This window comes from Cricetulus griseus, chromosome 2 (genome assembly GCF_003668045.3).
Source record: "Cricetulus griseus strain 17A/GY chromosome 2, alternate assembly CriGri-PICRH-1.0, whole genome shotgun sequence".
NCBI lineage: Eukaryota > Metazoa > Chordata > Mammalia > Rodentia > Cricetidae > Cricetulus > Cricetulus griseus.
The window spans coordinates 298099367-298125718 of record NC_048595.1 but is presented as its reverse complement, the minus strand read 5'-3'; the positions used below and the strand labels follow the sequence as shown (position 1 = coordinate 298125718).

The window sequence follows — 26352 nt, the reverse complement described above, 5'->3', positions numbered from 1 at the left end:
ACATGCCCAATTAAAATTAAACACCTCATCCTAACACAGGGTTTCTCCCTTTACCTTTATAAACCACCTTTTACCTATGTGCCATGTCTATCTCCCTTCTATCCAGAGGCAGACCTTTGTCCCTCTGGGACAAATATCTCTGCTCCCTTTCCTTTGTCCCCCTCCCCTTCTCCCTCATCCCCTGTCTCTTTTACCACTGCATCATAGCTCATTCTGACAGACTTCCCCTCTTAAAAAACTACACCTGCAAGGTCATTTGCTGCTATTTTCTGCCTGAGTCAGAAAGCAGTCTCTTTAACTTTTCTTTCCCACTTAAAGGATCTCTCAGTGAAAACGGGTGTTTGGGTGTGGTTTGCTCCTAATCCAGGATGTGTGAGGAAGCCCCCACTTTTCAGGGGTCTCTTTCACTCCTCACACACAATAAAACCATTAAGTATTTTTTTAATGTTTTAAATAACATTGTTTTTGCACTACGTAACACGATTTAATAAAAACCCAGAGGTAGATATTGGGGTTCAAGCTGAGGGTCATATAAGCAAAACAGCCAGCCACTAGCTCTTAACCTCTACCTCAGACTGAAAGGGTGATCCAGCTAGCTCCACGAATCCTCAGACTGCAATTCTGGACTGCCACCTCTCCTCAATATGGCTGTAGACTGATTCTCAAGGCTGACTATGCTTCTTCCTTTTATACTTCTCAAATAATAGGATTAATGGCATGTGATCCTAAGTGCTGAGATCCCCTTTGTGTGCTCTGTTTCTCTTTAGGACTGGACCACTTTCATGTAGCTCAGTGTATCCTTGAACTAACAGATCCATCTGTTTGTCTCTTGAGTCCTGGGATTAAAGTTGTACATCCCCATTGCCTGGCTGTATGGCTTGTGGCTAGCTTTGTTTCAGTCAGTCAAGTTTTATTTAATGATAAACAATATATCACCTCAACAACCTGTCTGATCTTGGCCCTGTTACTGTAATGAATGTGCTAGTTTAGAAAATAGTACAATGCCGGGTGTTGGTGGCGCACGCCTTTAATCCCAGCACTCGGGAGGCAGAGGCAGGTGGATCTCTGTGAGTTCAAGGCCAACCTGGTCTCCAGAGCAAGTGCTAGGACAGGCTCCAAAGCTACACAGAGAAACCCTGTCTCGAAAAACCAAAAAAACAAAACAAAACAAAAAAAACAACTAATTTTAGGGCTAGAGAGTTAAGTCATCAGTTAAAAGCACTTGTTACTTTTGCTAAGGACTCAGTTTCAATTCACAGCACTCTCATGGACTCAGAACCATATATAACTCCAGTCTCAGAGGCATGCATGCATGCCTCTTCTGACCTCCATGGGCACCAGACACATATATGGAACAGTTACATACATGCAGACAAAACATTCATGCAAATTTTTAAAAATCTAAAAATGATAAATACTTATTTTAAATTGAGGTTTCAGATATAGGTATATGTTGACTTATATAAAATTAAGGTAAAGTCCCAACTGATTGATATTTTCTTTTTTTATTAATAGAGTGCTAGATTGTGATTTTATATCAAGCTTGGTCTGTATATAAACTACATATACATATGCACATATGTGTGTTAGTCTATATCCATAGACTAACATTTATTTTCTACTCAACAGGTTTAGAATCTGGGGGTTCATGTGATCCTGAATTATTCTACTTGAAACATATTTTTAGATATCAAAATAACTGATTTCTCCCTTCTCTTCTAAGTACTATCATTACTAATACTCAAAATGCATTGTGTTTGAAGTAACATTTTGTAATATATCTTTGGACATGATCAATTTCATATCCTTTTGCTAATCTGAATGATATGAAAGAACTAACAATGTGTTCAGTCCTATCTGCATATCAGCTTTACAAAGAATAGAATTGTTTTCCTGCAAAGTTTCAAGAGATTGGCACTATAGTCCCTTAGGTCATGCAAGGGGTTAAATTGATGCTGCTGTTCAGTCAGTCGAGCTGCAAGCATCCCATGCCACACAGCTGCAACTGTACGATTTGACCAATCTTACAGTGGAGGTGGGAAGAAGTAGCAGTATTTGCATGCATGCATGAATTCTGACCTGATATGACCAAGTTACCTGTTGTAACCTCAACCTTAATTATATCACTGCCTTGCTTGTTTTAATTGTTAACTAACCATTCAATATAAAATCCTTCAACCCAGTGCTTCAGGATCTTTCTCTTAGATGTAATATGCTACTAGAATTCAGTGTGCTTCCCCATGACATATAACATACCACATCTTAATACTTGCTATTGATCTTGACTCTGGGATTTCCTTCTGTGTCACTGTTTGATAGCATAGATTACATGTGCTATTTGACTATTTGTTTCTGTGTGTTTGCACAGCAAACCAGAGTCAGAATTTCCATTGTACAATTGGTTTTTTTTTTTTACTCTATCATTTATTTCTTAGATGCATTACTCTATATCATTAATTTCTTCAGTGTCCAGAGTCATCTCTATGTGTTTAAGAACATAAGTCTTACTTGTACTAATTTCTACAATACATGTATAATATTTCACAAGTGGAATTATACTTTTGTGGTACAGTCTACTTTTATTTTATTGAAAGTAGATTCTTATGTTCTACAATACATCCCAACCACAGTTTCGCCTCCCTGCATTCCTCCCATTCGTCTCCCCCAGACCCACTCCCCCTCTGTCTCTCATCAGAAAAGAGCAGGCCTCTGGGAAATAACAACCAAACCTGACAAAACAAAACAAAATGCAATAAGACATAGCAAAAGCCCTCACACTGAGACTGGACAAAGCAACCCAACAGAGGAAGGAGTCCCAAGAGCAGACCAAAGAGTCAGAGACCCACTGCTCTCACAGTTAGGAGTCCCACAAGAACACCAAGCTCACAGCCACAACATATATGCAGAGGACCTGGTGGAGACCCATGGAGGCCCTCTGCTGGCCACTTCAATCTCTGTGAGTCCATGTGAGCGCTTCTTGGTTGATTCATGGACCATATTCTCCTGGTGTCCTCCATCCCCTCTGATTCCTACAATCTTCCCATCTCCTCTTCTGCGGGTTTCTCTGAGATCTAAGAAGGAACTTGTGGAGACCTCTCTTTCCACATGATGTCTGGCTGTGAGTCTCTACATTCACTCCCATCTGCTGTGGGAGGAAGCCTTTTGAGGATTAGACAAGGCATCGATCTCTTAAGTAAAACAGAATATCATTAGGAATCACTTTGATTTTTTTAGACCAGTCGTGTTGGTTCTACCATAGGTCTCTGGGCAATCCAGTCTCTGGTTCCTGGCCGTGCAAGCCCTGTGAGGCACGGGCTCCCTCTTGAAGAGTGGGCCTCAAGTCAAAATCAGACATTGGTTGGCCACTCCCAGAAATTCTGTACCACCATTTCCCCAGCACATCTTGTAGGCAGATCAAAGGTTTTGTGGCTGGGTTGATGTCTATGTAAGCTAAGGAATGCTTTCCTGGTAAAATATACATACTTAAAATAAATTTGTTTGCAAGGACATGAGAAATAAGCCTACTATTTTCTGAGGGTTCAAAATGCCTCAGCATTTCTCTCATTAGCCATAATATGATGGCTAAACACAGCAGTTCAATCTATTCTGATACAAAATTGATTCAAGAAAACATGTTTATATGCCTAACCTAACTGTTACTTAATGATATTTTCACACATGCAACATAGCTAGGAAACATACAACAAGAATTAGGTATTGCAACTAGTTTTGATGTCATTTTGGAAAAGTGCCTATGAATAGACCCATGAATGTGGGTGTCAGTGAGGAGACCTAGGAAATCTATGGGGCCTTTTGTAGTAGATCAGTACTTATGCCTAGCATAGGAATAGACTTTGGGAGCCCATTCCACATAGAGGGATACTCCCTGAGCCTGGACACAATGGGATGGGCCTAGGTCCTATCCCAAATTATATGATAGACTCTTAAGACCTCCTACAGAAGGCCTCACCCTCCCTGGGGAGCAGAAGGGGTATGGAATAGGTAGGGTGTTAGTTGGGGGGGTGGAGGTGGGGAGGCAGAGGGAACTGGGATTGACATGTAAAATAATCTTGTTTCTAATTTAAATAAAAAAATGGAGAGAGAAAAAAATAAACCATTGGATAAATAGAAAAAAATAAAAAGCATGGAATGTATGATCTTAAAACAGTGTTTTTAAAATACTGTTTTCTCACATCTTTATCTTCATAGTTCGTACTGACTTCTCTAGATTAGAGAAATGTGTTTAAAAGGAAAGCACTGTGTTAAAATATATAAGGCTCTAAATGCCTTGACATAGCTCTTATAAGAATGTAATATTTAGTATAAAAGTGATAATATGAAAATGTATACTTTCAAAACTGATCTCTTTATCTCCAATTTTGTTCATTTTGTTACAATTAAATAGAACTTGGATTAAGTCTATTTCTTTAACAGGTTTGTTGATGATTTTACTTGTTGAATTTCTCAAGTCTTTTGATACCACTACTTGAAATGAAAACAGCTCTAATGATAGCTCAGAGGGTAAAGGTACTTGCCACACAAATCTCAATATCTTGAGTTCAGTCCCTAGAATCCATGGTGGAAGCAGAAAACTGACTACAAAAAGTTGTCCACTGACTTTCACATGTGCACCATGGAGCAGGTGCATCACCATCTGGACACACAGTATGCACCCAATAATAGTAATTAAAGATTTTAGAAGTGCACATAGGTCTGTTTTGTAAAAATAGCAAATCTGTCTTCTTTTATATATGAATCAAGTAATTTCCAAAGAAGCCTGGAAATTCCTCATGATTTTAAATAGAAATAGTGCATGTCTAAGAGACCTGATAGCTTTGGGTCAAAATTTTTGTTGCTATAGGCTGTTGTTAAAAGCTACATTGAACATCCTTAATCCAGAATGCTAAATGCCCCCAAATCCATAATTATTGACCACTATGATTCCATATTCTATACCTGACCTTATATAACAGATCTCAAACAAAACTGCATTAAAAATACTGTGAAATTACTTCCAGGATATGTACATCCTGTATTTATTAACAAATGAGTTCTATATTTGGATTTGCATACCATTCTCTGTATGCATTTTGTATTTTTAGATAATTCCAAACTCAAAAAAAAAAAAAATCTGAAACCTAAAACACTTAAGAGCCCTAGTCATTTCAGATGACAGATTTCCAAACCTGTGATGTGTGTATTGAGAGAGAGTGGCATAGAATAGATGGAGAAAGAGACAGGTTGCTAGTATTCTTTTACTACTAGCATACTCCATATTGTAGTCATTGATCTCTCAAGACATAGTAAAAGGAAGTATTAGAGAAGTCTTGTATTTTTAATGTTTGGTAATACTTTACATCATAATTCTAGGTCTTCAAACATGAACTCGCTTACTTACTGACTGGGATTCTTGGAGCAGCAATAGATTATTGGATCTTCCTTGGTATTCAGATGGGTAGAAATGTGATCCGACACATGTCTGATGACTTAGGAAGTTATATCTCCCTTTCCTGTGATGGTAAGTGTCATTGTTATACTTTTATTTTAATCACTCATTCTGGAAATCAGCTTTCAGTTTCCTTTAAGAAGTCTATTCTCTAATGTATATTTATATGAAGTTTTCTTTGAATAATACATAGATGTGTACCTAAAGAGACAATGTAAAAACTAATAGAAATTTTTCCTTTAATACTTCCATGCAGAGAGCTTCTATCTTCTTTTTATCTAAGAAGTTATATATGGTTGAACTTTATTACATCTAAAATTATTAAACATGCATTTATTTGTATAATTTATTTACTTTTATGTGAATTGGTTTTAGGGTGTCAGATCCCCTGAAGTGGAGTTACAGTTGTGAGCTACCTTGTGGGTACTGGGAATTAAACCTGGGTCCTCTGGAAAGGCAGCCAGTGCTCTTAACCACTGAGCCATCTCTCCAGCCTATAAGCATTTATGTAATTATTAGTTTTAGAGAATTTCATTGATTACTGAATTTATACCATTTCAGTCCCACAAACAAGCCTCTTCAATTCTTCCTGTGCCTCCTCATCCAACTTTATTCCCTTTTCTTCTTTGTTATTACTGGTGTGTGTGTGTGTGTGTGTGTGTGTGTGTGTGTGTGTGTGTGTGTGTGTGTGTGTGTGTTTATAAATACAACCTGCTGAATCCTAGTCCATTTAGTATTGTTCATATTCATATGTGTGTTTGGGGATGACCACTTGAAATTAAATCATGGCTCATCCTGGGAGAAGACTTTCTTAACAGCCATTGATTACCTATATTTCTTTTCCTAAGGGTGGAACTTCTTGATATTTCTCCCATCCACAGTTGGATGTCAACTGGTGTTCTCATAGTACAGGTCTTGTTTAGGGGACCATACTGTCAAGCTTTCATGGGTGTATAGAGGAAGGGGTTTGTGTGTGTGTGTGTGTGTGTGTGTGTGTGTGTGTGTGTGTGTGTGAGAGAGAGAGAGAGAGAGAGAGAGAGAGAGAGAGAAAGAGGGGGGGGGAGAGTCAGTCATAGGAGACATCCCTAGGACTTAGGCTATCACAGTCTCCTGTACCCTTTTCCATGGTGTTATCTGAGCCTTTGCTGTAGAAGTTATGTTGTAAATATATTGATTTGGAATGGACTCCTTGACAGATGTTTTCTCCATTTTAACCAAATATAAATTTCTGGCATGGTCTGTTTGTTGGGGGAGGGGGGTTCAAAAGCTCTTTGATGAAGTACGAAAGCTATACCTGTGGATGTAAGGATAGGCATTTTGAATACACTTGGAAATTAACACTGGTCAGGGAACATGACCAGTATAGTTACTTACTAGTTTTCCTCTAGGGTCCATTACCTCACCAACCACAGGGAGTTAGCTAAAACCAGGCATGAATTCTCTCCTATTAAACATACCTTAGGACTGTTTAGATGACTGTTGGTTACTCCCTGAGATATTAAGTGTACCTTAACCAATATTTTAATTGAGCACCTCTGATTTTTTTTTTCTCAAAGGCCTTTTCAGCATCTACTGGGATGTTTATTTTATTTTGTCAAATCTATTTGTGACTTACTACATTAATTGACTTACATATATTAAACCATCCTAGCATCCCCACAATAAAGCCAGTTTGAATGGAGTAGACAATCTTTTTTATAAGCTTATGAAAATTTGTATTCTATTTTTCTCTAAACATGCATACTTTTACTAAATATTTTTGATACTTTTATAATATATGAATATTTAGATGATAGTGTAGAAAATGCTACCAGTAAATACATTGTTCTTTGGCTATATTTAAATCATATATTAAAAAGGTTGATAATGTTTTTCTAGTCCTATAATTAAAAGTTATATATCATTGTAGTTTATACATTTAAAATCACTTTCTTCCCATTTAATTATAATGGTGTGGTGACTCCTTATAATCCCACACACACAGACCTGCACAATAATGACACCAAATGACTTGCCAGTCTAGGAATCTCACAAAGCCCTACCCTTACAAGAAGAGCTACTGAACATTAATGACTGCTGATAAAGGGAAGTCAGTTTTCTCTAAGGACCAGCCCTTTAGCAGGTTATGCAGTCACTCTTAAGTTTTAACAATGGGTGAGGAGAAAAGGGAAGATTTTGCTCAAGGAAAAGTTGGTAGCCACAAATGAGGAAGAAGATGCTAACTGCGCACTTAATGGATAGAAGTTAAGGAGGCTACAGATACTAGGAATAACCTCCTGTACCAAACAATTACCCAGCGAAAACACTAGTACACATTGGTGTTTGACTAATGAGTAACTCATAATAATTCATAGTAGAAAGCCAAGATAGGACAAGCCTTAACATTCCTATCAGGTCATGTCATTCACCTCAGGAAATGTCATAACCAGCTTTTGGGTCTGCAGAATAAGAATATTTCTTTAAGACCTCCCATTACGTGACTTCATATAGCCGGCTTCAGAACAGTCAGGTACTCCTCCTTTCCTCCCTCCTTTTCATACCTGTAGCTTCACTTCCTCACATTTCAACTACCTGGGCCTTTGTGGACCCAAGTCAACAACAGTTTTTCTTACATATCATCTGTGGCTTGGACTGCCAGGTAAACAATGCACTGCCCACATGTTGCAGTGTACCTTGGTTTGTTGAAAGAATTTCTTGATCTACTGTTAGTCGTATTGATTTTTAAAAAGATTCTGTAATAGGAATACAGGTTATAATAACTGGATTTACAACTTATTCAATGATACCTTCTGCAAAGAGGTTTCTTTATTCTACCAAAGCTAGAAGATTTTTATCATTTTATTTCCTTCCTGTTTCTCTTTCATTGAGCTTAGGAGGTGATTACTGTTCCTTTTTTAGAATAGATATCATTTGTTGAGTGACTTTTTAACATTTCTTAGCTCAAATTCAATCTTACCTTAGATCTTTTATTATTTCCTTCCAATCATTTCTACAAAGTAGGTTAATGGTTTTTAAAAATCACACTTGGGGCATACTTTGCTAGAATGCCAAGGAATTTAGCTAGCAACTCCTTGTTGTCTTCCAGTAATGAACCTCCTTAAGTTTGAGGATCCATGAAAGCATTAGCAATGGCATTAAGGACTGTCAATTTTATGTGTTGTTTCCAGTGTGTAATAGTTGCCGTTAATTAAATCTCACTCACACTTTAGCCAAATGCATACACCAATAACCCTTGCATTAATGGAGACTGTATGTATGCTACTGCTTCAATGCTTTCTTTAGTCATATTTTGGGTGTCTCTGCACTCCAAGGCATTTGTTGTGCTGTACTTACTGTGAAATTTACTGTGTTCTGGCATGACAGATTTAAACCCTAGCAGTTGGAACCTGTGACTGATGACTGATTTGAGCTAAAAATTTAGCATTAACATCATTCTTAATAATATGGGCACAGTCATTTATTTGGTGACAGGGATTCACCTTTGTTCACCAATTAAAACTCTAGATAAAGTTGAAATTATACCAGTATTTGAAGTGAATTTACTTACTCTTTGCTTACTTTTCTCAGTGCATGCCAGCAATATAGCTCAATAGGCAAAGGCATTTGCTGCCAAGTTGGGTAACTTGACTTTCATTCTTGAGATCCACATGTTAGAAGGAGAAAACCAATTCCTCAAAGTAATCCTTTGGCCTCTGCAGATATAGCCTCTGTGTGTGTGCGCACACACACACACTCTCAGGAGGTGGGGGGGGGGGACTGAATAAGAAGTTGCAATGAAAACTTAAACACACATATATATAGAATTGGTTCCTTAGGTTTCAAATTGTGGAATGGATAAACGATTTTAAGTTTTTGACTTATATTTCTAAAATTAATCCTCCTACATTTTTTCTCAAGAGTGCTTAGTGTTTAAGATTTGTCAGGAGACAGGAATAAAGTAATTAGTTTAATCTTAAGAGAGAAGTAGCCTTTCTTTATTCAAAATAAAATTGAAATATTCATCTATCATGCAAGTTTTGGAGCCCCACACTTTCCCATGTATTTTAATAATCTTTTTGTTCACAACTTTATGAAGACATTTGAAAGTCATTGTTTGCCAGTTTCTTTTGTTGTTGCTGCTGTTGTTTGTGGATATTCCTGCCTGTTTTGTTCTTTCCATCAGTTCAGTTATTCTCTGTGTTTTCTGACTCATTTGTAAGGATGGTATATTTGGCTATTTTACCGTTTTCATTTGAAGACATTGACTCACCTTCCTCATTTACAATTAGTGTAATTGCTGAAGTTTTCAATTGCTTTATGAGAATTAAGGAACTATGTATTTCAGAAGATGAATGTAATCCTTTCTTGTTTTCATTAGATCTCATACCCATCAATTCCACATCAAAGCTATAGCATTGTTTTTTCACAACACTTCAGACAGAATTCCTTTCTGCATGTTTAACTATCTGAATTTCATTCTTATCCTGATTGAAATTCTTGAGAAACTATAGCTCCAGATGGGGATTAGGTTTCCATTTATGTAAACAATTAGGGTAAATCCTCCTTGCTCTTTAGACCTCAGAAGCTGTAGTAAGAAAACACCCTCACACAAAAATAAATGATAATGGCCTTCCAGTAACACTGCTCACATTCCTTTGCTGGTCTTTGAGTCAAACTAATTTCCTTTGGTTTTGATGAAGAGGAAAACGTGTCGCTCCAACAGTGCATGGCCATATAGATGGCCCTAGTTAAATTGGTGGCTGTAGGAGCATAGACTTCTATCTGGGTCTTTTATTCCATTGATGCTTGTATCACATCTATTTGCACTATGTTTTATTGTTCAACTTTAGCTCTTTTAGTATCCTATTGGTTGGTCTCATTCTTTGTCATTCTAGTGTGTTGTTTATGCTGCCATTTTTAGAAATTTGTAGAAAATTATTATCATTAAATAGTTGACATGGGAATCAGCTCCCTTAGTTTATCTCTGTCGATTACTCTGAATATTAATGAACTTTTGTCATTAACATTTGAAGTTTTGGATAGAAGAGATTTAAGGATGTTGGTGGGGTTTGTTATTTTTTCATAAACTAAAATTACCTCCTAGAAATAGTGGACAGGGAGTCCCTGAACTGGCCTTCCCCTGCAATCAGATTGATGACTGCTCTAGTTGTCAGCATAGAGCCTTCATCCAGTACATGATGGACATAGAGGCAGAGATCCACAGCCAAGCACTGGGCCAAGCTCTGGGAGTCCAGTTGAAGAGGGAGTGGAGGGATTGTATGAGCAGGGGGTGGAGGGTGTCACAATCATGATGAGGAAACCGGCAAAAACAGCTGACCTGAGTTTGTGTAAGCTCACTGACTGGAAAGACAGCTAGGGAGCCAGCATGGGACCTACCTAGGCCCTCAACATCTTGGTGACAGTTGTGTGTGTAGCTTGATCTTTAGTGCAGTCCCTAGCGGTGGGAACAGGACCTGTTAGTGATGCATGAGCTGGCTCTTTGGAACCTATTTCCTATGTTAGATGCCCAACCTTAATGCAGGGGGGAGGAGCTTGGTTCTGCCTCAGCCCTCTTACCACTGAGCCATAGGAGACCTTACTATCTAAGTGGGGGAAGTGAATAGAGGGTGGAAGGTTGAGGGAGGGAGCAGGAGGAGAGGAGGGAGAAGAAACTGTGGTTGGTATGTAAAATAAATTTTAAAAATGATGAAATTGTGTTTTAGGTGTATGGGTGTTTTGCCTACATGTATATCTATACACGACAAGAGTGCCTGGTACCTTTAGAGGCTGTCAGATTCCCTGGGACTGAATTAACAGATGGCTGTGCAATCAAACCTGGGTTCTCTGAAAGAGTAGCCAATGCTCTTAACCCCTGAGCCACTTCTCTTGACCCAAAGCAAAGTCTATTTAAAAATTATAAAAAAAAAAAGTGCTGCTAAAGCTCCCTAAATGCTCCATTCCTATATTACACTGGACATGCTCATTGTAGAGCCCTCTGCCCTGCACTAAATGCTCCTTTCCTATATTACAGTGGACATGCTCATTGTAGAGCCCTCTGCCCCGCACTAAATGCTCCATTTCTATATTACAGTGGACATGCTCATTGTAGAGCCCTCAGTCCTTCATTAAAAGGAGTTTCCCTGGGAACACTTTGTTCCCATACTTTGGAAATTAATCTTTGTTACATTATGTAATTGGAAACAATAAAGCTAAGTGCCAGTTTTATCCTTGTGTAATTTGAAAACTGGACACCCAACTTCACATTTCATCTCGGGACCCTCAATGACCTCAACAGTAATGAGAGGAAGTTTTGTATCTATTTTACTATATCACAAGACATGTAGAAATGGACTTTTAACTTGAAGCTATATGAACTAACTAAATTGATAAGTTTGATGTTTATAGATATTATATCTATTATGTACAATAATTATCTCTAAGGATAATTGATGTTATTTCATGCTGTTTGGAAATTCTGAGTAGCATTTGACATCTTTGATTACATTAAATGAGGGTAAATTAATTACCCTATAAGACTTTGATAAAGAGGGAAACTTTAAGAAATAGACTCACTGGAGACTAGAGAGATGGCTCAGCAGTTGGGAGTGCTGGCTGTTCTTCTAGAGGACCCAGATTCAATCCCTGCACCCACATGCAGCTTACAGCCCTCTGTGACTCTAGTTCCAGGTGATCTGATAACCCTCATGCAGACATACATGCAGGCAAAACATTATTCAATGCTCAAAAAATAAATAATTTTTTAAAAATTACCTCATTGTAGAGTAGGTACAAATTTTAATAAAATCTTCACATATTTGTTTTATTCTTATCTTTATCATGTATGTGTCCTCTAGCTCTTGAGTGATAAAATCGGTGTTATCAGAGGAAACTTCTGTCAGCTCAAGACTGAATGTCACGAAGTAATGTGTGCTTTTAAAATAAAACTAGGCACTCTTTGATTCCCACCTGTAATCCAGCACTTGGGAGGTGGAGGCGGGAGAATAAATAATACAGGGTCATTGTCAGCTGCATAGAGAGTTCAAAGGGGCACAGAAGACCCTGTCTTAAAAATAAATAAATGGGTCAATAAATAAAAATAAACGTTGTTGGCCATGGCACATCTCTGCCCTCAGAGACAGAGGCACAGGGATAATGAGTAAGGCCAGCCTGGACTGTAAAATGAGACCTTGTGTCAAAAGTAAAGTTAATCAGTTCATTTAATTAAGTGAATTAATTAAAACTAAGAACGAGTTTTTTAAAATCCAATTTGAGGTTGTTAATGTTATTTGGAAACTCATATATGGTTTTTTTTGTTTTTGTTTTTGTTTCCGTTTGGTTTTTTAGACAGTCTCACTATGTAGCTAAGGCTGTCCTAGAACTATGTAGATTGGACTAATTTCAATACACATATGTTCCCCTGTTTTTGCTGCTTCCTGATTGCTGGGATTAAAGCATGCTGACATTATATATGTAATTTTAAGACTTTTAATTGAAGTGATAGTGTTTGATTTTCAAATGCTGGCATATGCACCATTAAAATCTTTTGAAAAACAAGAAAGGGTATATGTGTATGATTTATTAGACATACCTACATACACACGTGCATATATATACATATAAAACCATCCATAGTGGTTCAAAGTTACAACTAAGTTTTACTGGCTTAGGAGAAACATCACTCCATTGAGTAGAACCCACTGCAAAAATATAGGGAAAAGGTGTAAGATGTCGTAATAACTATATTTATTTGTTTTTACAGACTTTTCTTCACAAGAACTAGAGATCTTCATTTGTTCTTTTTCATCCTCCTGGCTTCAAATGTTTGTTGCAGAAGCAATCTTTAAAAAGTTGTGGTTACAAGGCCCTACCAATGCTTGCACCGAGCCACTCTCTCTTCAGAAAATAGTAAGCACTGCCTTATTCAGGATCTTTTTTTCCTAAGAAGTGAATTCATGAGTTCAATTTCAGTTCTTATTGATTTCTCAGAAATGGGCACAATACAACTCATATTTTCTATCTCAGAAAGAGAGTAACAGGGCTGGAGAGATGCTCAGGGTTCTCCCAAGTTCACTTCCTAGCATGTATGGACCTTTTGATCACAGGCACACATGTATGCACCCCCCAAACATACACACAAGTAAATAATAAAAACTGTCTTTTCAGAAAGATTAGTGATAGAAATTTGGGGGAATAAGTACAAAACAGTATTTCCTGAGATATGCCATAATATGTAACACTTTGAAACTACATCCAATTTTTTTTTGACACTTAAAAAGGAAAGATGTATGCTACGTACATATACATACATATATGCTGCATTTGGTCCTGTTCTCTCGTGTCTTGGCCATGTTAGACACTAAGGTCTAAAGCTCTAGAAGCTTCTTCAGAATACACCAAGTCCCTTAGTTTATTAAAATACTGGGAAAATTGCTTTGCAACAGGACTTGCTTGAAGAATATTTTCACCTCTTATTCCATTTATTCTGGACTTATCTTTCTGTTGAAGAAAACCATTAACAAAATTGAAATAATACTTGTTGTCTATAAGTCTTAAGGTATAAAAATATGTAAATCCTAAGTTGAATATTAGACTTAATCAAAAGAACTTTCCTAAATGAATATTAAGATTACACTAGAAAATGTAATTATTTTCTAAAGGTATCCTCCTCTGCAAGATATGAACAAAATAATTACACAGAACTGGCACCCTTAATATTCAGTCCTGTTCAGAGAAGATAATGTGACAATGTAGTTGTGAAATGAAGAAAATAAAAGCAGACTTGCTAGTAAAATGATCAGGTAATGCCTTTTACTGCTCTTTGTAGTTATAGTAATGATATAATCTTATTTTGTAACAGATATACTCCTATTTGCCAGTTTTGGGAGAAATGGACATACATAGGGCTAGAAAGATGCAGATGCCAAAAAGAATCGGCCAGCGACCTTTCCTAGAGTCTCAGAGAGCATTACTAATGCTGAATGGTGCAAAGCAAAAGCAAGTTGAAGGTTGGCCAGAATTTCCGTAAGTAATGCTGTTGCTACAGCTGTACTTTGTTTTAGAATATGAACTTTTCTCTGAGCTTTCTTGAACTTTAGGTTATCTGGGGTATTGTCTGCATTATATTGATTGGAAGAAAACTCAATTTTAGACCTATAAATATATAGGATCAGCACTTTCTTTTACTGTAATGCAAAGATCATACTTCTCTCCTACTTAATCAAGTCTCAGTTTCATACAGTGTCTTTCTGAAACATGAAGTACTATTTATTTTTGCAATATAAATGAGATTTTAGTTGTTTGGTCATGTGAGATACTATACTTGCTTTCCAAAATGAGATACTTCTTGAATAGGGAATTCTGGAGGCCTGTATTTTTACTTAGCTTTCAGCTTTATTTTCTCTACAAAATGTTATTTACTTGGTTTCTTCTTTCCCCAACAATCTATACTCATTCCTTTTTAGTGAGCAGTGGAGATATAGACTAATAAAGTGAAAATTAATGCATCAAAATTTGGTCCCATAATAGCTGACCTGATTTTAAAAATTGGAAAGCAATATGATGGATTGAGGAAATGGTTTAAGTTAAAAGAAAGATATATTTTAAAGGAGAAAAATACTATCTTATGTATGCTGGCATGCCTTACTGAAAAACAGGCTTTCTTTGGTTTCCTTTCTTTTCAGAGAGCTGAACCGTGCTAAATGTTCCTCATCATTGAAAAAATTGAAAAAGAAATCAGAAGGAGAATTGTTGTGTTCCAAGGAGAACTGCCCCTCTTTGGTTACAAAGATGAATTTTCACAAAACTAATCTAAAAGGTATCCCAAATATCTGAATTAACTTATGCTAAGACCTTTCCTGGTGGTAGTCAGTATTTGCAAATCTCACACATTTGCCCTGATGAATGTTTGAACTTAAATATTGGACTGGGTCCAGGAAATACCTTTATGGATACTGTATTATTTTCTTGAACTCTCGTTTATACAAAGGAAGTGGTAGTTTAGCCCCTAGTGTAAATAGAGTGTCTCTCCATTTCCTTTTCCCCTGCCTTTCTAGGTGCTTATTGGTGTGTAGCACACGTTGAGCTCATTCCAGACTTGCCCTCCTTACTTTGCTATTCCACATAGGCGTGTGCTGCTTAGAATCACTGTCTTCTGATTTGAAAGTATAATTCATTCTTCAGCTCTTTTCAGTTATACACATTTTGTGAACAAAGAATGAGGAGTAGGCTATGTTACATAGCTGTGTTAAGCATATGGGCTCTTTTCTTCTAGGCACTGAGCCCAGACTGAAATGTGTTTGGCTTTTGGTTCTAACTGTACTGGAGCCTAAGTACCTAATGGATGGGATTTCAAGAATAATGCTGCAATAACTTACTCGAGCACCTCTTTACTCATATCTGATTACCTGAAGATATGTGTCTGCAAGGCATCTCTACTGGGATAAACTAAGTTGTTAGATTTACAAATGTCTCTTATTTACAAGCTATATCATATATGTTAACTCCTGATATGTATTAGCTCATGAAAACAGTGACAGCAAAGTCTTTACAATTTTTCAGTTTTATAGAAGTTTATAACTGCCCATTTAGTTCGAAATATGAAGCATATTAGTAAGAAATCTGATATTCACTTCAGAGATCAGTGTCTGTTTTCTTTGTTTTATTGTTTCAAAATGTAAAATTAATGTGAATGACTTTAGGCTGAACAGCAGGACTTGGAAGAGGAAGAAAATTGAGAAATATAGAAAAACTTGAAGAGACATCCTATGCTTGTAGCCGAAATGCTCAGTAGAAGTTGCAGAGATAATCGATAAAACTGAGCACTATAAAAATATGCTACTCAGTATTTTATAGCAGGAACAAATTTATGTTCATGTTTCATTTTGTTTCCTATACAGTCATTTTTCTTATTGTCAAATTAGGACTTACTAGTCTTAGTGGTACGTAAGGACTTTTCTCCCCTTCCCCCACCCGAGAGTGTGAGTGTGTGCGTGTGTGTGTGTGGGGGGGGGTGTTTATATTAAGATTCTTCCATTTCTCCCTCTGTGCTGCTGTAGCCAAGCCAGACAGCCTATTGAGAAGCAGCAAACCATCTGTTAATGGATTTGAAGTTCTGAATTATACTTGAGTATGTGGAGGCACTCGTGCTTAGCCAGAAACATTCATTTGAATTAAGCTATAAATGCTGTATAAGAAAGAGCTATACATTTAGTGGAGGTTCATGAATAAATTTAAGAGAGGGCAATTGCGCCTTAAAACTTTTATTGCTGCAAAACCAAGTATTTTTGGTGTTTTTATCATTAGGGGTTTTTATAACAGGACTGGAGCTTTAAACCTTGAACTAGGAAGAGACAATGAGTGTATTAGAGCTTAAGCTGTACAGTTTCATTGCTGAATTGCTGACAGGACAGAAGCTCTGGATTTCTGGAGATCACTGCCTTTTTTTTTTTTTTTTTTTTTTTAATTCAAGGGATGGTTAAACCAGTTGGAAGGAAAACTTGTAAATAATTGTCTGGCATGGGTCCAGATATTCTAGTTCATGGCCTTTGATTATTTTGTTTAGTTGATATCTTGTCTTCTCTGGAATAATCTATTAATTTTTTATGGCAGGGGAAACAGCTCTGCATAGAGCTTGCATAAAAAACCAAGTGGAGAAATTGATCATTCTTCTCTCTTTGCCAGGAATAGACATCAATGTTAAAGGTAAGTTCTCTGGGTCTTTGTGCTCTCATTCAGTGTCTTAAAATTTGTCATATAAAATAGTTTTATGTCATATTAAGAGAAATCATTTAAGTAAATTTACTGAAGAAATTTAAAAAAAATACTGTTAGCAGTCAAACAAAAATAATTCATTATGCAATAATTTAGAGCTAATAATATAAAATACTTTAGTAGTAGTTTCCTGGTCATATTCCAACATTAATATTTTGAAGTTGCTTTTTATTTATTTTCATTTTCTTAAGTAGAAATATGATTACACTGTGTTCATTTTCACCAAAGCTGTTGTTCGTATATGAAGGTCCTACAGAGTAATAGGATGGGAGTCATAGAACATCAATACTTTGCAACCAATAGTACTACTTCTGTTTTAAAACTTGCCTTGATTTGTAATTTAGACAATGCTGGCTGGACGCCGTTGCATGAAGCCTGTAACTATGGCAACACAGTGTGTGTCCAGGAAATTTTGCAACGTTGTCCAGAGGTAGATCTGCTCACTCAAGTGGACGGGGTGACTCCTTTGCATGATGCACTGTCAAACGGACATGTAGAAATTGGCAAGCTGCTACTACAGCATGGGGGTGAGTATATTTGTGCTAAATGGGTTTTGATAAATTATCTAGGCTTTTGATGAATCCCTCCGAGGCAGGTAACACTTGATATTTAAAAATCTGTAAGGAAAGATGCTTTTATATTAATGAAAAAGTAAAGACAATAACTCTCCTAAAATATAGCCACCCTTTATTAGCTGTTGTCATTTTATTGTATAGATGTACTGTTAAAACCTATTAAGGTTCATACATAGTTAGTATGGTTTTTTTCAGTTGAACATGTTATCTTTAAATATTCCCATTACAAACATACATGATGTCTTTGTGAACCAGTCGTTTCTTAGAGCTTTGGACTCAGTGCTTCTGGGGACGCCTTTGGGTTTCATTCGTTATATATATATATCTGTAAGTCAATGCTGTCTTTATAAAGGGATTCCTCTTTGAATATGGAAAAGATAGCCAAGAATATTTTCTCATTCATATTTACAAAAAACTAAGGTGAAGTCAGATTTTCAGATGGCATTAAGTGTAAAGCAAGGATTTTGTGAAGAGGCTAACTAACTTAAGCTTCATGTCCATCTACGGCTTTCCTGATTCCTTCATTTTTACCTTCAGCTACTCCCATTTTAGCGATATTTCTGCATATGAACTACTATAAAACTGCTTCAAAATATTCAACCTAATTTGTGTTTTTAGAAAAAAAAATGGTAACTAGCTTATGATGAGAAAAACACAAATCTTTGTGTAAATCTATTGGTTTTATTGTACTAATTTTAACTTACAATTTGATGTGTTTATGTTGTAAATAAACCATTTCATTCTGCGTAAAAGCTAAAGGTATATTCTTTATGTAGCTTTGTATTTGTTTATTTGTTTTGGTTTTTGGTTTCTGATTTGGGGGGCGGGGTGTTGCTATATGCAGCTAAGAAAGGATGTGTTACATGATAGCTTGAGAGACTTGGTTATTTATAGTCTTCTCCTGCCCCCTAAAGGCCTAAGTGTGTCTGATTTACCAACACTATTTCATAATTGATATTGTCTTCTTTTTTAAATACTATTTGTTTTCTAAACCTAATCCTTGTCCTATTAAGTATTCTGTTTTTCTACTCAAAGATTTAATCTGACATTCTAACAAATATTTGCTTCTGTCTCAAATGATATAAGTATATAAGGGTATTATAGTATGACATCCAGCTTACCAGTATAGTATAATGTTAGGTCAACCAATGTGAATTTTTCTAGCAAACAGTAGTAAGTGGTTCTCTGACTTAGGAGAGAAAAATATGCTTGTACTTGGGCTTGTCAAGGTCCATTGGCTAAAATATTTGATGTTTGTTGTTTTGTTTTGTTTTGCTTTTACTTATCCAGTCAGATTCTAGGTTTGAATCTATCACATGATTTGACTTTATCACTATGCTAAGCTATAATACAATCTATTAATTTCAAGACTTTCAGTCTTGAGAGTAATGATTTCAAGAGTATACATCACTAAAAATTTGTTTATTTCAGGTATTCATAATTTTTCCTAACAGCAATAAGTTAGAATATTTTAATTTTGTTTAGAGATGTTAATGCAAAGATAGATAATACAATTTTCATCTGGAATTCTTTTCTCTACAAACTATACATGAGTCATGTAAGCCATTATATGTGTGGTCCATGTTATAATGATAGGAATTTCCTGTTTTGTCTCCTACTGTACCTTCATATCCTAGGTAACGTGTATAAAGGTTCACATGCTATGACTGACAAGTACAGAGTACTTCCGTGCTGTGTCATGTGGCTGAGTCCTGTGTTCACTTCTTACATCCTTAATACCTAGGGAATAAACTTGGTTCCTTAGCATTTTAGCACTATCAGTGTGGTTTTGTTTTTGTTTTGGTATATCAACTATTGGGTTTGACTTAGAAAAATTAAAATTGAAATTTCTGTGAATACTTTACCTTTATAGACAGTAAACATTAGCATAAATAAAATGAAAACTGTACTGTATCTGCACAGGGTCTTTACAGTTTTCACATTACCGGGTGGTTTATCAGTAATGGAAAGGAGACATTTTTCTTCTTTTTTAGAACATAAGCTAAGGCATTTTATTACTTTCTTCTGTGAATACTGAAATTCTTGTTCTTAAGGTAGCCAAAGCTGTTTCATTTAACATCTATACTACTTCTGTAGAGTATGGACTTCTAAGCAGACTTCATTAGACTTTCGACAAGAATTTTTGGTTTGTAGTTTATACAGTGTATTACAGTCTGTGTGGGCAGCTAATTAGTGGCAAATATGGTACTATAAAATAGAGCCCTTTAAGCTTTGGGGGGGGGAAGGAAGGAAAATAGCTGTTAAACTGCCCAAAAGAAAAACATTTTACTATTAACATTTTACATTTTCTTTTTCATAGGCCCAGTGCTTTTACAACAGAGGAACTCTAAAGGGGAGTTGCCCTTGGATTATATTCTGTCACCTAAAGACAAGGAAGAACTCTTTGCCATTACCAATATAGATGACACAGTGGACAACTTTCATGCTCAGACACAGAAACAATTTTATCACCAACAGCTTGAATTTGGTTCATTTTTACTTAGTAGGATGTTGCTTAGCTTTTGTTCAATATTTGATTTATCTTCAGAATTCATCCTAGCTTTCAAAGGGTTGGCCCATCTAAGTGAGTTGCTTATGGCATGTACTAGTGACCACACAGAACCCACCACTATACATACTGACTGGTTACTGGATCTTTATGCTAGGAACATAAAGACATTAAAGAAGCTCCCAAATGTTCTTAAGGAACTTCCTGAGAATCTAAACGTGTGTCCTGGAGTGCATACTGAGGCCTTATTGGTAACACTGGAAATGATGTGTCGGTCAGTCACAGAGGTGTCATGATGCTGGAAAGTGAGAGTCAGAGTCTAAACATGCAACTTATTTTGTCACTTAGTACATCCATAGCTTATAGACAAATAATAATTTGATGTATTCACTAACAGATTTATAGCAGATTTTCATAGCACTTAAAAAACATCTGCAGGACAAGAATATGGGCTCCCTTTCCAGTGTTTAGAATTTAACTCAGAAAGATACAATGTTAAAATGAAGCAGTTTTGTTGGGTATAAAATGTTTTGATTGATCTTTAGAAATATTTGTTCTGAAAATATATTTATATTGTTTAATGTAGAAAATTAAATATTTTTTCATATAAAAATGTCCTTTCCTCTAAGTACTATAGGTTTTAAAATCATGGTAAGGATATTCATTAAAATGTGTATCTATATACTTGTAAAACTTGTTTCTTCCTTATAAGCTAATGTCCAAAATACATTTGCTTTTCTGTGTTTCTAAAATAAGCCTTTCTGGATTTTTAAATTATATTTAATAAACTTTGATTTTTAAATGCTATAATATATACAGTTTAACAATTCTGTTCTTAGATCTATTTTAGTTTAGCAGTCCATGCATGAAGTATGTTTCTATTTGGTTAACCAATCTTCTATAAGTGAAAACATTTTGCCACATAACAAGTTTTATTAAATATTGTAATTAAAAATTACAATTAAATTGGCAGTAGAATAATAGGTCTCAGGTTTTCTGAGAATTTGAATTTGCAGGTTAGTGTTTTCATTTTTCTCCTAATAGTTTATAACTTAAAGGGCAGAGTGTGACTATTAACTACTTACGAGATTGGTGGGAGAAGTTCCATTGTTTTACAGATGGGGAAAAGAAATTACAACTTAAATCTAGATGTTATGTAATGTAGTTGCTGATCCAACAGTAGTTAATGTGTTAAAGAAGCATTTGAGCTTTGTTTCACAAATAGATCTTTCAGTAACAGACAGACAGATGTCAGTGTCTTATTCTCTCCACCCTACTAAAAAAATCAAACTTCTGTAAGATTTCAAACTAATTTTATATGGACTGTAAGAAACAGCATAAAAATGTGTTTTTGTTATTAATCTCGCCAGAGTATTAGCAAACATGAGTAGTCACTGGAGGGGCTGAGTTAGGGGAATGACTATGAGTTTATAGCCAGACTAGAAAGAGGCAAGGGGGGAATAGAGAAAATAAAGGAACCAGGAACAGTTATTTAATCTTATTATGAAGCCACCTGGGATAATATTGCGTTATAAACTAACACAAACTTGAGCATAGGCTTTGAATCAGGCACAATGTAAATCTTTAGCTAATTTGTTACAACAAAATTACAAGTACTTTTTTTTTTCTATTTTGGCGTTTGTTTGGCTTTTTGTTGTTGTTTTGATTTTGATTTTCGAGTCAGGGTTTCTCTGTGTAACAGTCCTGGCTGTCCTGGAACTTGCTTTGTAGACCAGGCTGGCCTTCAACTCACTGATATTCTCCTGCCTCTGCCTCCCAAGTGCTGGCATTGAAGGTGTGCGCTACCACTGCCTGGTCTGTTTTGGTTTTCTTATCTGTCAAATGGAAGTAATGTCAGATGTCCTTGTCCTGAAAGAATTAAGCTAAACTCTCACTTTATATGATGCTTCATAAACTTTCTTTCTACTATTTCATTTGCTCATAATGAGATGCTAAAGCAAAAACGAAGATGCTAATTGCTTAAGTTGACAGTACTTCTATGATTAAAATATATAAATAGTATCATGAGTTAGGGTTTTTATACTGTTAGATAGTTTCAAAAGTTAGATATTCATTAAACAATATTTATTTGATAGAACTATCCAAATTGCATGGCAAGCTGTTTTGTGTATCACAAGCCATGATTCCATGCTCTGTAACACACTCAGGTGCTCCAAGATGTCTTCCTGTAGGAAGGCATTGTTTCACAGATACAAAGTACTGTGATCCATGCCGAGTTACTACACTTCAGTATTCCGGCATTATTTTCACTATTTCTTGTGTTTATATTTTAGAAAACATAATTGTTGCCTTATATCTATCTTAGAGGTTAAAAAGGAATTAGTTCTAAACACTTAAAAGTCCTGAGTCTTAACTTTCCATTGGAGACTTTTCAAAGTTGCAGTTTGAAACAAAGCTGAGTAATATCATTCTGTCCCGTGTTCTCCCAGATCAGATGTCACAGCCCCTTGGCTTGTTGAAGAGGGGAAAAACAAAACAAAAATATCAAATCAAAGCCCCTTCCACAATATGAGGAAACATCAGAGGGGACTTCTCAGTTGAGTCGGCTTTCCTCCGTGTACTCTAATGCAGTTCTTTTGAATTTCCTGTGGTCTTGGTCTTAGTTCCATTTAGTGAATAAAGTGTTCTGTAGACATAGTTTCCTACAAAATGACCAGGAAAAAAAAAGTCCCTGCTTCTGGTATAAAATACTGGAAAATGAATTATTGTTTTGAATTCAACATTTTTGAAAAGCATGAAGAGAGCATGAAGTGGCACACTTCTCCGGAGCTGATGAGAATAGAAGAAAGCCTGACCAACTGGGAAGGTAAACTAGAATTAATGCTGTTCATTTTCATGTGTTTTCTTAAGTGCTGTAGAGAGAAAATTGGTTTGGTATGTTTCTGGAAGCTTTAGTAAGTGTGCCCTACTTTTTCAATTGAAATACTGAGTCTGATAGTGTAATCATTTTATAAGGATTACTTTGGTAATTTAATTTTAGAATAAATAGGCAGTGGGTGGGCTTTAGAAGTCTTACTGCTCATTCTGAGACAAATGTAAATGTGTTAATGCTAGAATGCTTACATAAATACCAGAAGAGTGTGCTTGCTTTCTTGATACTGTTTTAGGAAAGTGAATAGATTTACATGAAAAGAAATAACTGATGGGCCTTTTAGCCCTCCTGCCTGTGATGAACTTGGTTGGAACTGTCAATGTTGCTCCATAATCAGCAAAAAGGCATCTTTCTTGACTGACATGAGGTACTTACTGCCTTCAGCATTTATTAGGTGGCTTTCCTTGCCAGTCATTTGTTCCTCCTGGTAGCTTCCATGCTAGTTGCATCTCCTGCTGAGGTGGACCTCGCAAAACTCAGAGTGATAATGGTTTTGGTATCAAATGTGGATTCAGTTAGAAAGATCAGTCACAACCTTATTGGAACGCACCCATTCCTGTTAGAACTAAACAAAAAGTTGTTAACTATTGCATGGGAATCAGATTATGTCATCACTAAATCCAACTTGTAAGTTAAAATGAATTGCAGTAGGGAGATATACTTTGCTAATTTCTAAGCCTGTATCAGAAAATATGAGGCACTAAATTGATCAGAAAAAGCTAAGTTGGTTCTACAGTGCACTGAGTATCCTACTGAAGGCAGACTTTCAGAGAAGTGTTTCATATGACTTTTTAATATCAATAGTCATTAGACAGATTACATTTACAGTAAATCCTGGTCTTGCAGAACATATACATATTTAATTCCTGACCCAAATTTATGAGAACACAAGCCACAAAAACTATCATTTTTTGTTTATTAAGATATGAAGTTATATGAATTATTAGGAAGAAAATTCTGTGAAATTATTTGAATAAAATCTTAGGATTTACAAATATAAGTGATTATGTTTTCTCAGATTATGGTCTGTTTGGGAGATTTAATGTTATAAGCTGTTTGTGATATGATATATTTGAATACATTGTAGCTTCTGTTAGTTCAGGAATAATACAAGTTCTGTCAGCCTATTTTTAAAGGTTTGAACTGCAATACTTAGTCCTAGATATGAATGACCTATTAAAAATAATAATGCTTTGCTCTCAAATATTTGCATATCTTTAAAATAAATACCGTAAGCTCTTTCTGTGTTTAAAACTGCTGACTTGTTAATAAAAGCCAACTGTGTTGTCAGAGAAACTACTGATCAGTTATTGAGTAATCATTATGAAAATTGTATGTTATTTATACATGACATGGAAGTATTGGTCTATATTGCCTTTAACAAGAAAGGCCCATTATTTGAGCATCTATGCATTCTTCTGTCCAGTTATAATTGAAATACTTTCTCCTTGGTATATTTGATCACCTTTTTTCTCATGTTATCAGATTACAGCAAATAAACATTGATGTACTATAAGTAGTAATTATTGATGGAAAATAGATTTAATTCTATCAAAAATAGAAATTTAAAATACATTTAGCACTTCCAGAGTTTATCGTGCTATCATTTCTTCTAATGGTAGATGAACTGAAATTGCTAGTCTTTCTCTATTCTTTGTCCCCAGGTGAAATTAGTCATATGGGGGGGGTCATTAATCTTGAAGTGGTGGAAGAAGTTAGTTTGCTCTTGGTGACTTCACAGCTTCAATGTCAGATCAACAGTGGTTGATGTCTGAATGCATGGTGAATTTATAATGCTTCTTTACGTGTGTGTGTGTGTGTGTGTGTGTGTGTGTGTGTGTGTGTGTGTGTGTGTGTGTGTGTGTGTGAGGGGGGTAATGTGTCAGGTGTCTGGCTCAAACGTGGATCTTTCTGGTTTGCATTGTTTCTCTTTTACACTAGCCATGAGATTACTGAGCATTAAGTAAAATTTGATAAAATTAAGATGTGCATTTTAAAAATGTTTACAAGTTGCAAAAATGAAACCTGAGCAAAGGGGATGAGGGAAAATGGTTAGGGAATGTCTGGTTTAAAGTAATCAAGAAAGGAAATATTTCTAAATGTTGAATATACTGATTGAAGTTACTGACTACACTAGATTATACAGAAGGCATATAGACAGATCTGAATAAGACAGATAAGCTATGTCCTAGGCATTTTTGTGCAGTTTTAATAAGCTGAACAATGATGGTTTTATAGTGTTCTTATGCTTGAAATTCAGTAAAATAAGTGCAGAATAAAAACGCCCAATAACAGTAGCATTAAAAACAGTCTGTTCTGCCGGGTGGTGGTGGCACACGCCTTTAATCCCAGCACTTGGGAGGCAGATGCAGGTGGATCTCTGTGAGTTTGAGACCAACCTGGTCTACAAGAGCTAGTTCCAGGACAGCCTCCAAAGCCACAGGGAAACCCTGTCTCGAAAAACCAAAAAAAAAAAAAAAAAAAAAAAAAAACCCAAAAACAGTCTGTTTTAACTAGTGGTATTCAGCCCTTTCCTCAAGGTTAGGTAAATCTAATTGTCTTAACTACAAAGACGCTCATGTACGAAAATGTAGTAGTGAAACTTAGAAACAATTGTCTCATTTTCTCATCACTACAGTTCTTATAAATTCCCTTTCAAAGTACCATAAGTTCATACTGAGACATGTCATTGGAAGAAACGAACGTAAAGGGAGGTCAGAAGCTATTTACTAAAAGTTCTCTAAATGCTTTTTTTTTTCTTGACTGATTTTAACTTTTTTATGAGAAATAGCAGGTATTTAAATGACATAAGAGACTTTTCTCTAAATTTCATGGGGACAATATTTTAAGTAGACACATTGTTATTGGTAGTTATATTTATGTGTCAAACATTTAAATAGTTTTCATTTATGTAATTTTCTGTAAAATAGTTTATATTTGCTTACAGTACTAGTAGCCTACTTAATGTAAAGTGGGTCTCCTAATTGGGTATTTTTTTTTATTTATTTACTTTGTATGTATTTGAGAATGTGTGTGTTAGTGGACATGAATGCTGTGGCAAGCAAATGGGTGTTAGAGGACAACCCTTGGGAATCAGGTATCTCTTTGAATACATGGGTCCTGGGAACTGAACTCAGGACATCAGGTTTGGTAGTGATGTCTCTACCAACTGAGCCATCTT

The 26352-nt window shown here is 35.9% G+C and overlaps 1 protein-coding gene across 4 annotated transcripts in view; it reads left to right on the top strand.

Annotated features, from left to right (window-relative positions):
- Slf1 (SMC5-SMC6 complex localization factor 1) overlaps positions 1 to 21063 on the top strand; it is a 65166-nt gene extending 44103 nt beyond the window's left edge. For 2 of the 4 annotated variants that reach the window (XM_027401821.2, XM_027401822.2), the window contains exons 15-21: positions 5371 to 5518; positions 13185 to 13330; positions 14283 to 14446; positions 15106 to 15239; positions 17033 to 17125; positions 17539 to 17721; positions 20090 to 21062. In XM_027401821.2, coding sequence (XP_027257622.1) covers positions 5371 to 5518; positions 13185 to 13330; positions 14283 to 14446; positions 15106 to 15239; positions 17033 to 17125; positions 17539 to 17721; positions 20090 to 20574 — 1353 coding nt within the window. In that variant the 3' untranslated portion in view covers positions 20575 to 21062. Of the gene's footprint in view, positions 1 to 5370; positions 5519 to 13184; positions 13331 to 14282; positions 14447 to 15105; positions 15240 to 17032; positions 17126 to 17538; positions 17722 to 20089 lie in introns of all 4 variants that reach the window. The other 2 variants (XM_027401824.2, XM_027401823.2) reach the window with 2 other exon arrangements.
- Positions 21064 to 26352: the final 5289 nt, after the last annotated feature.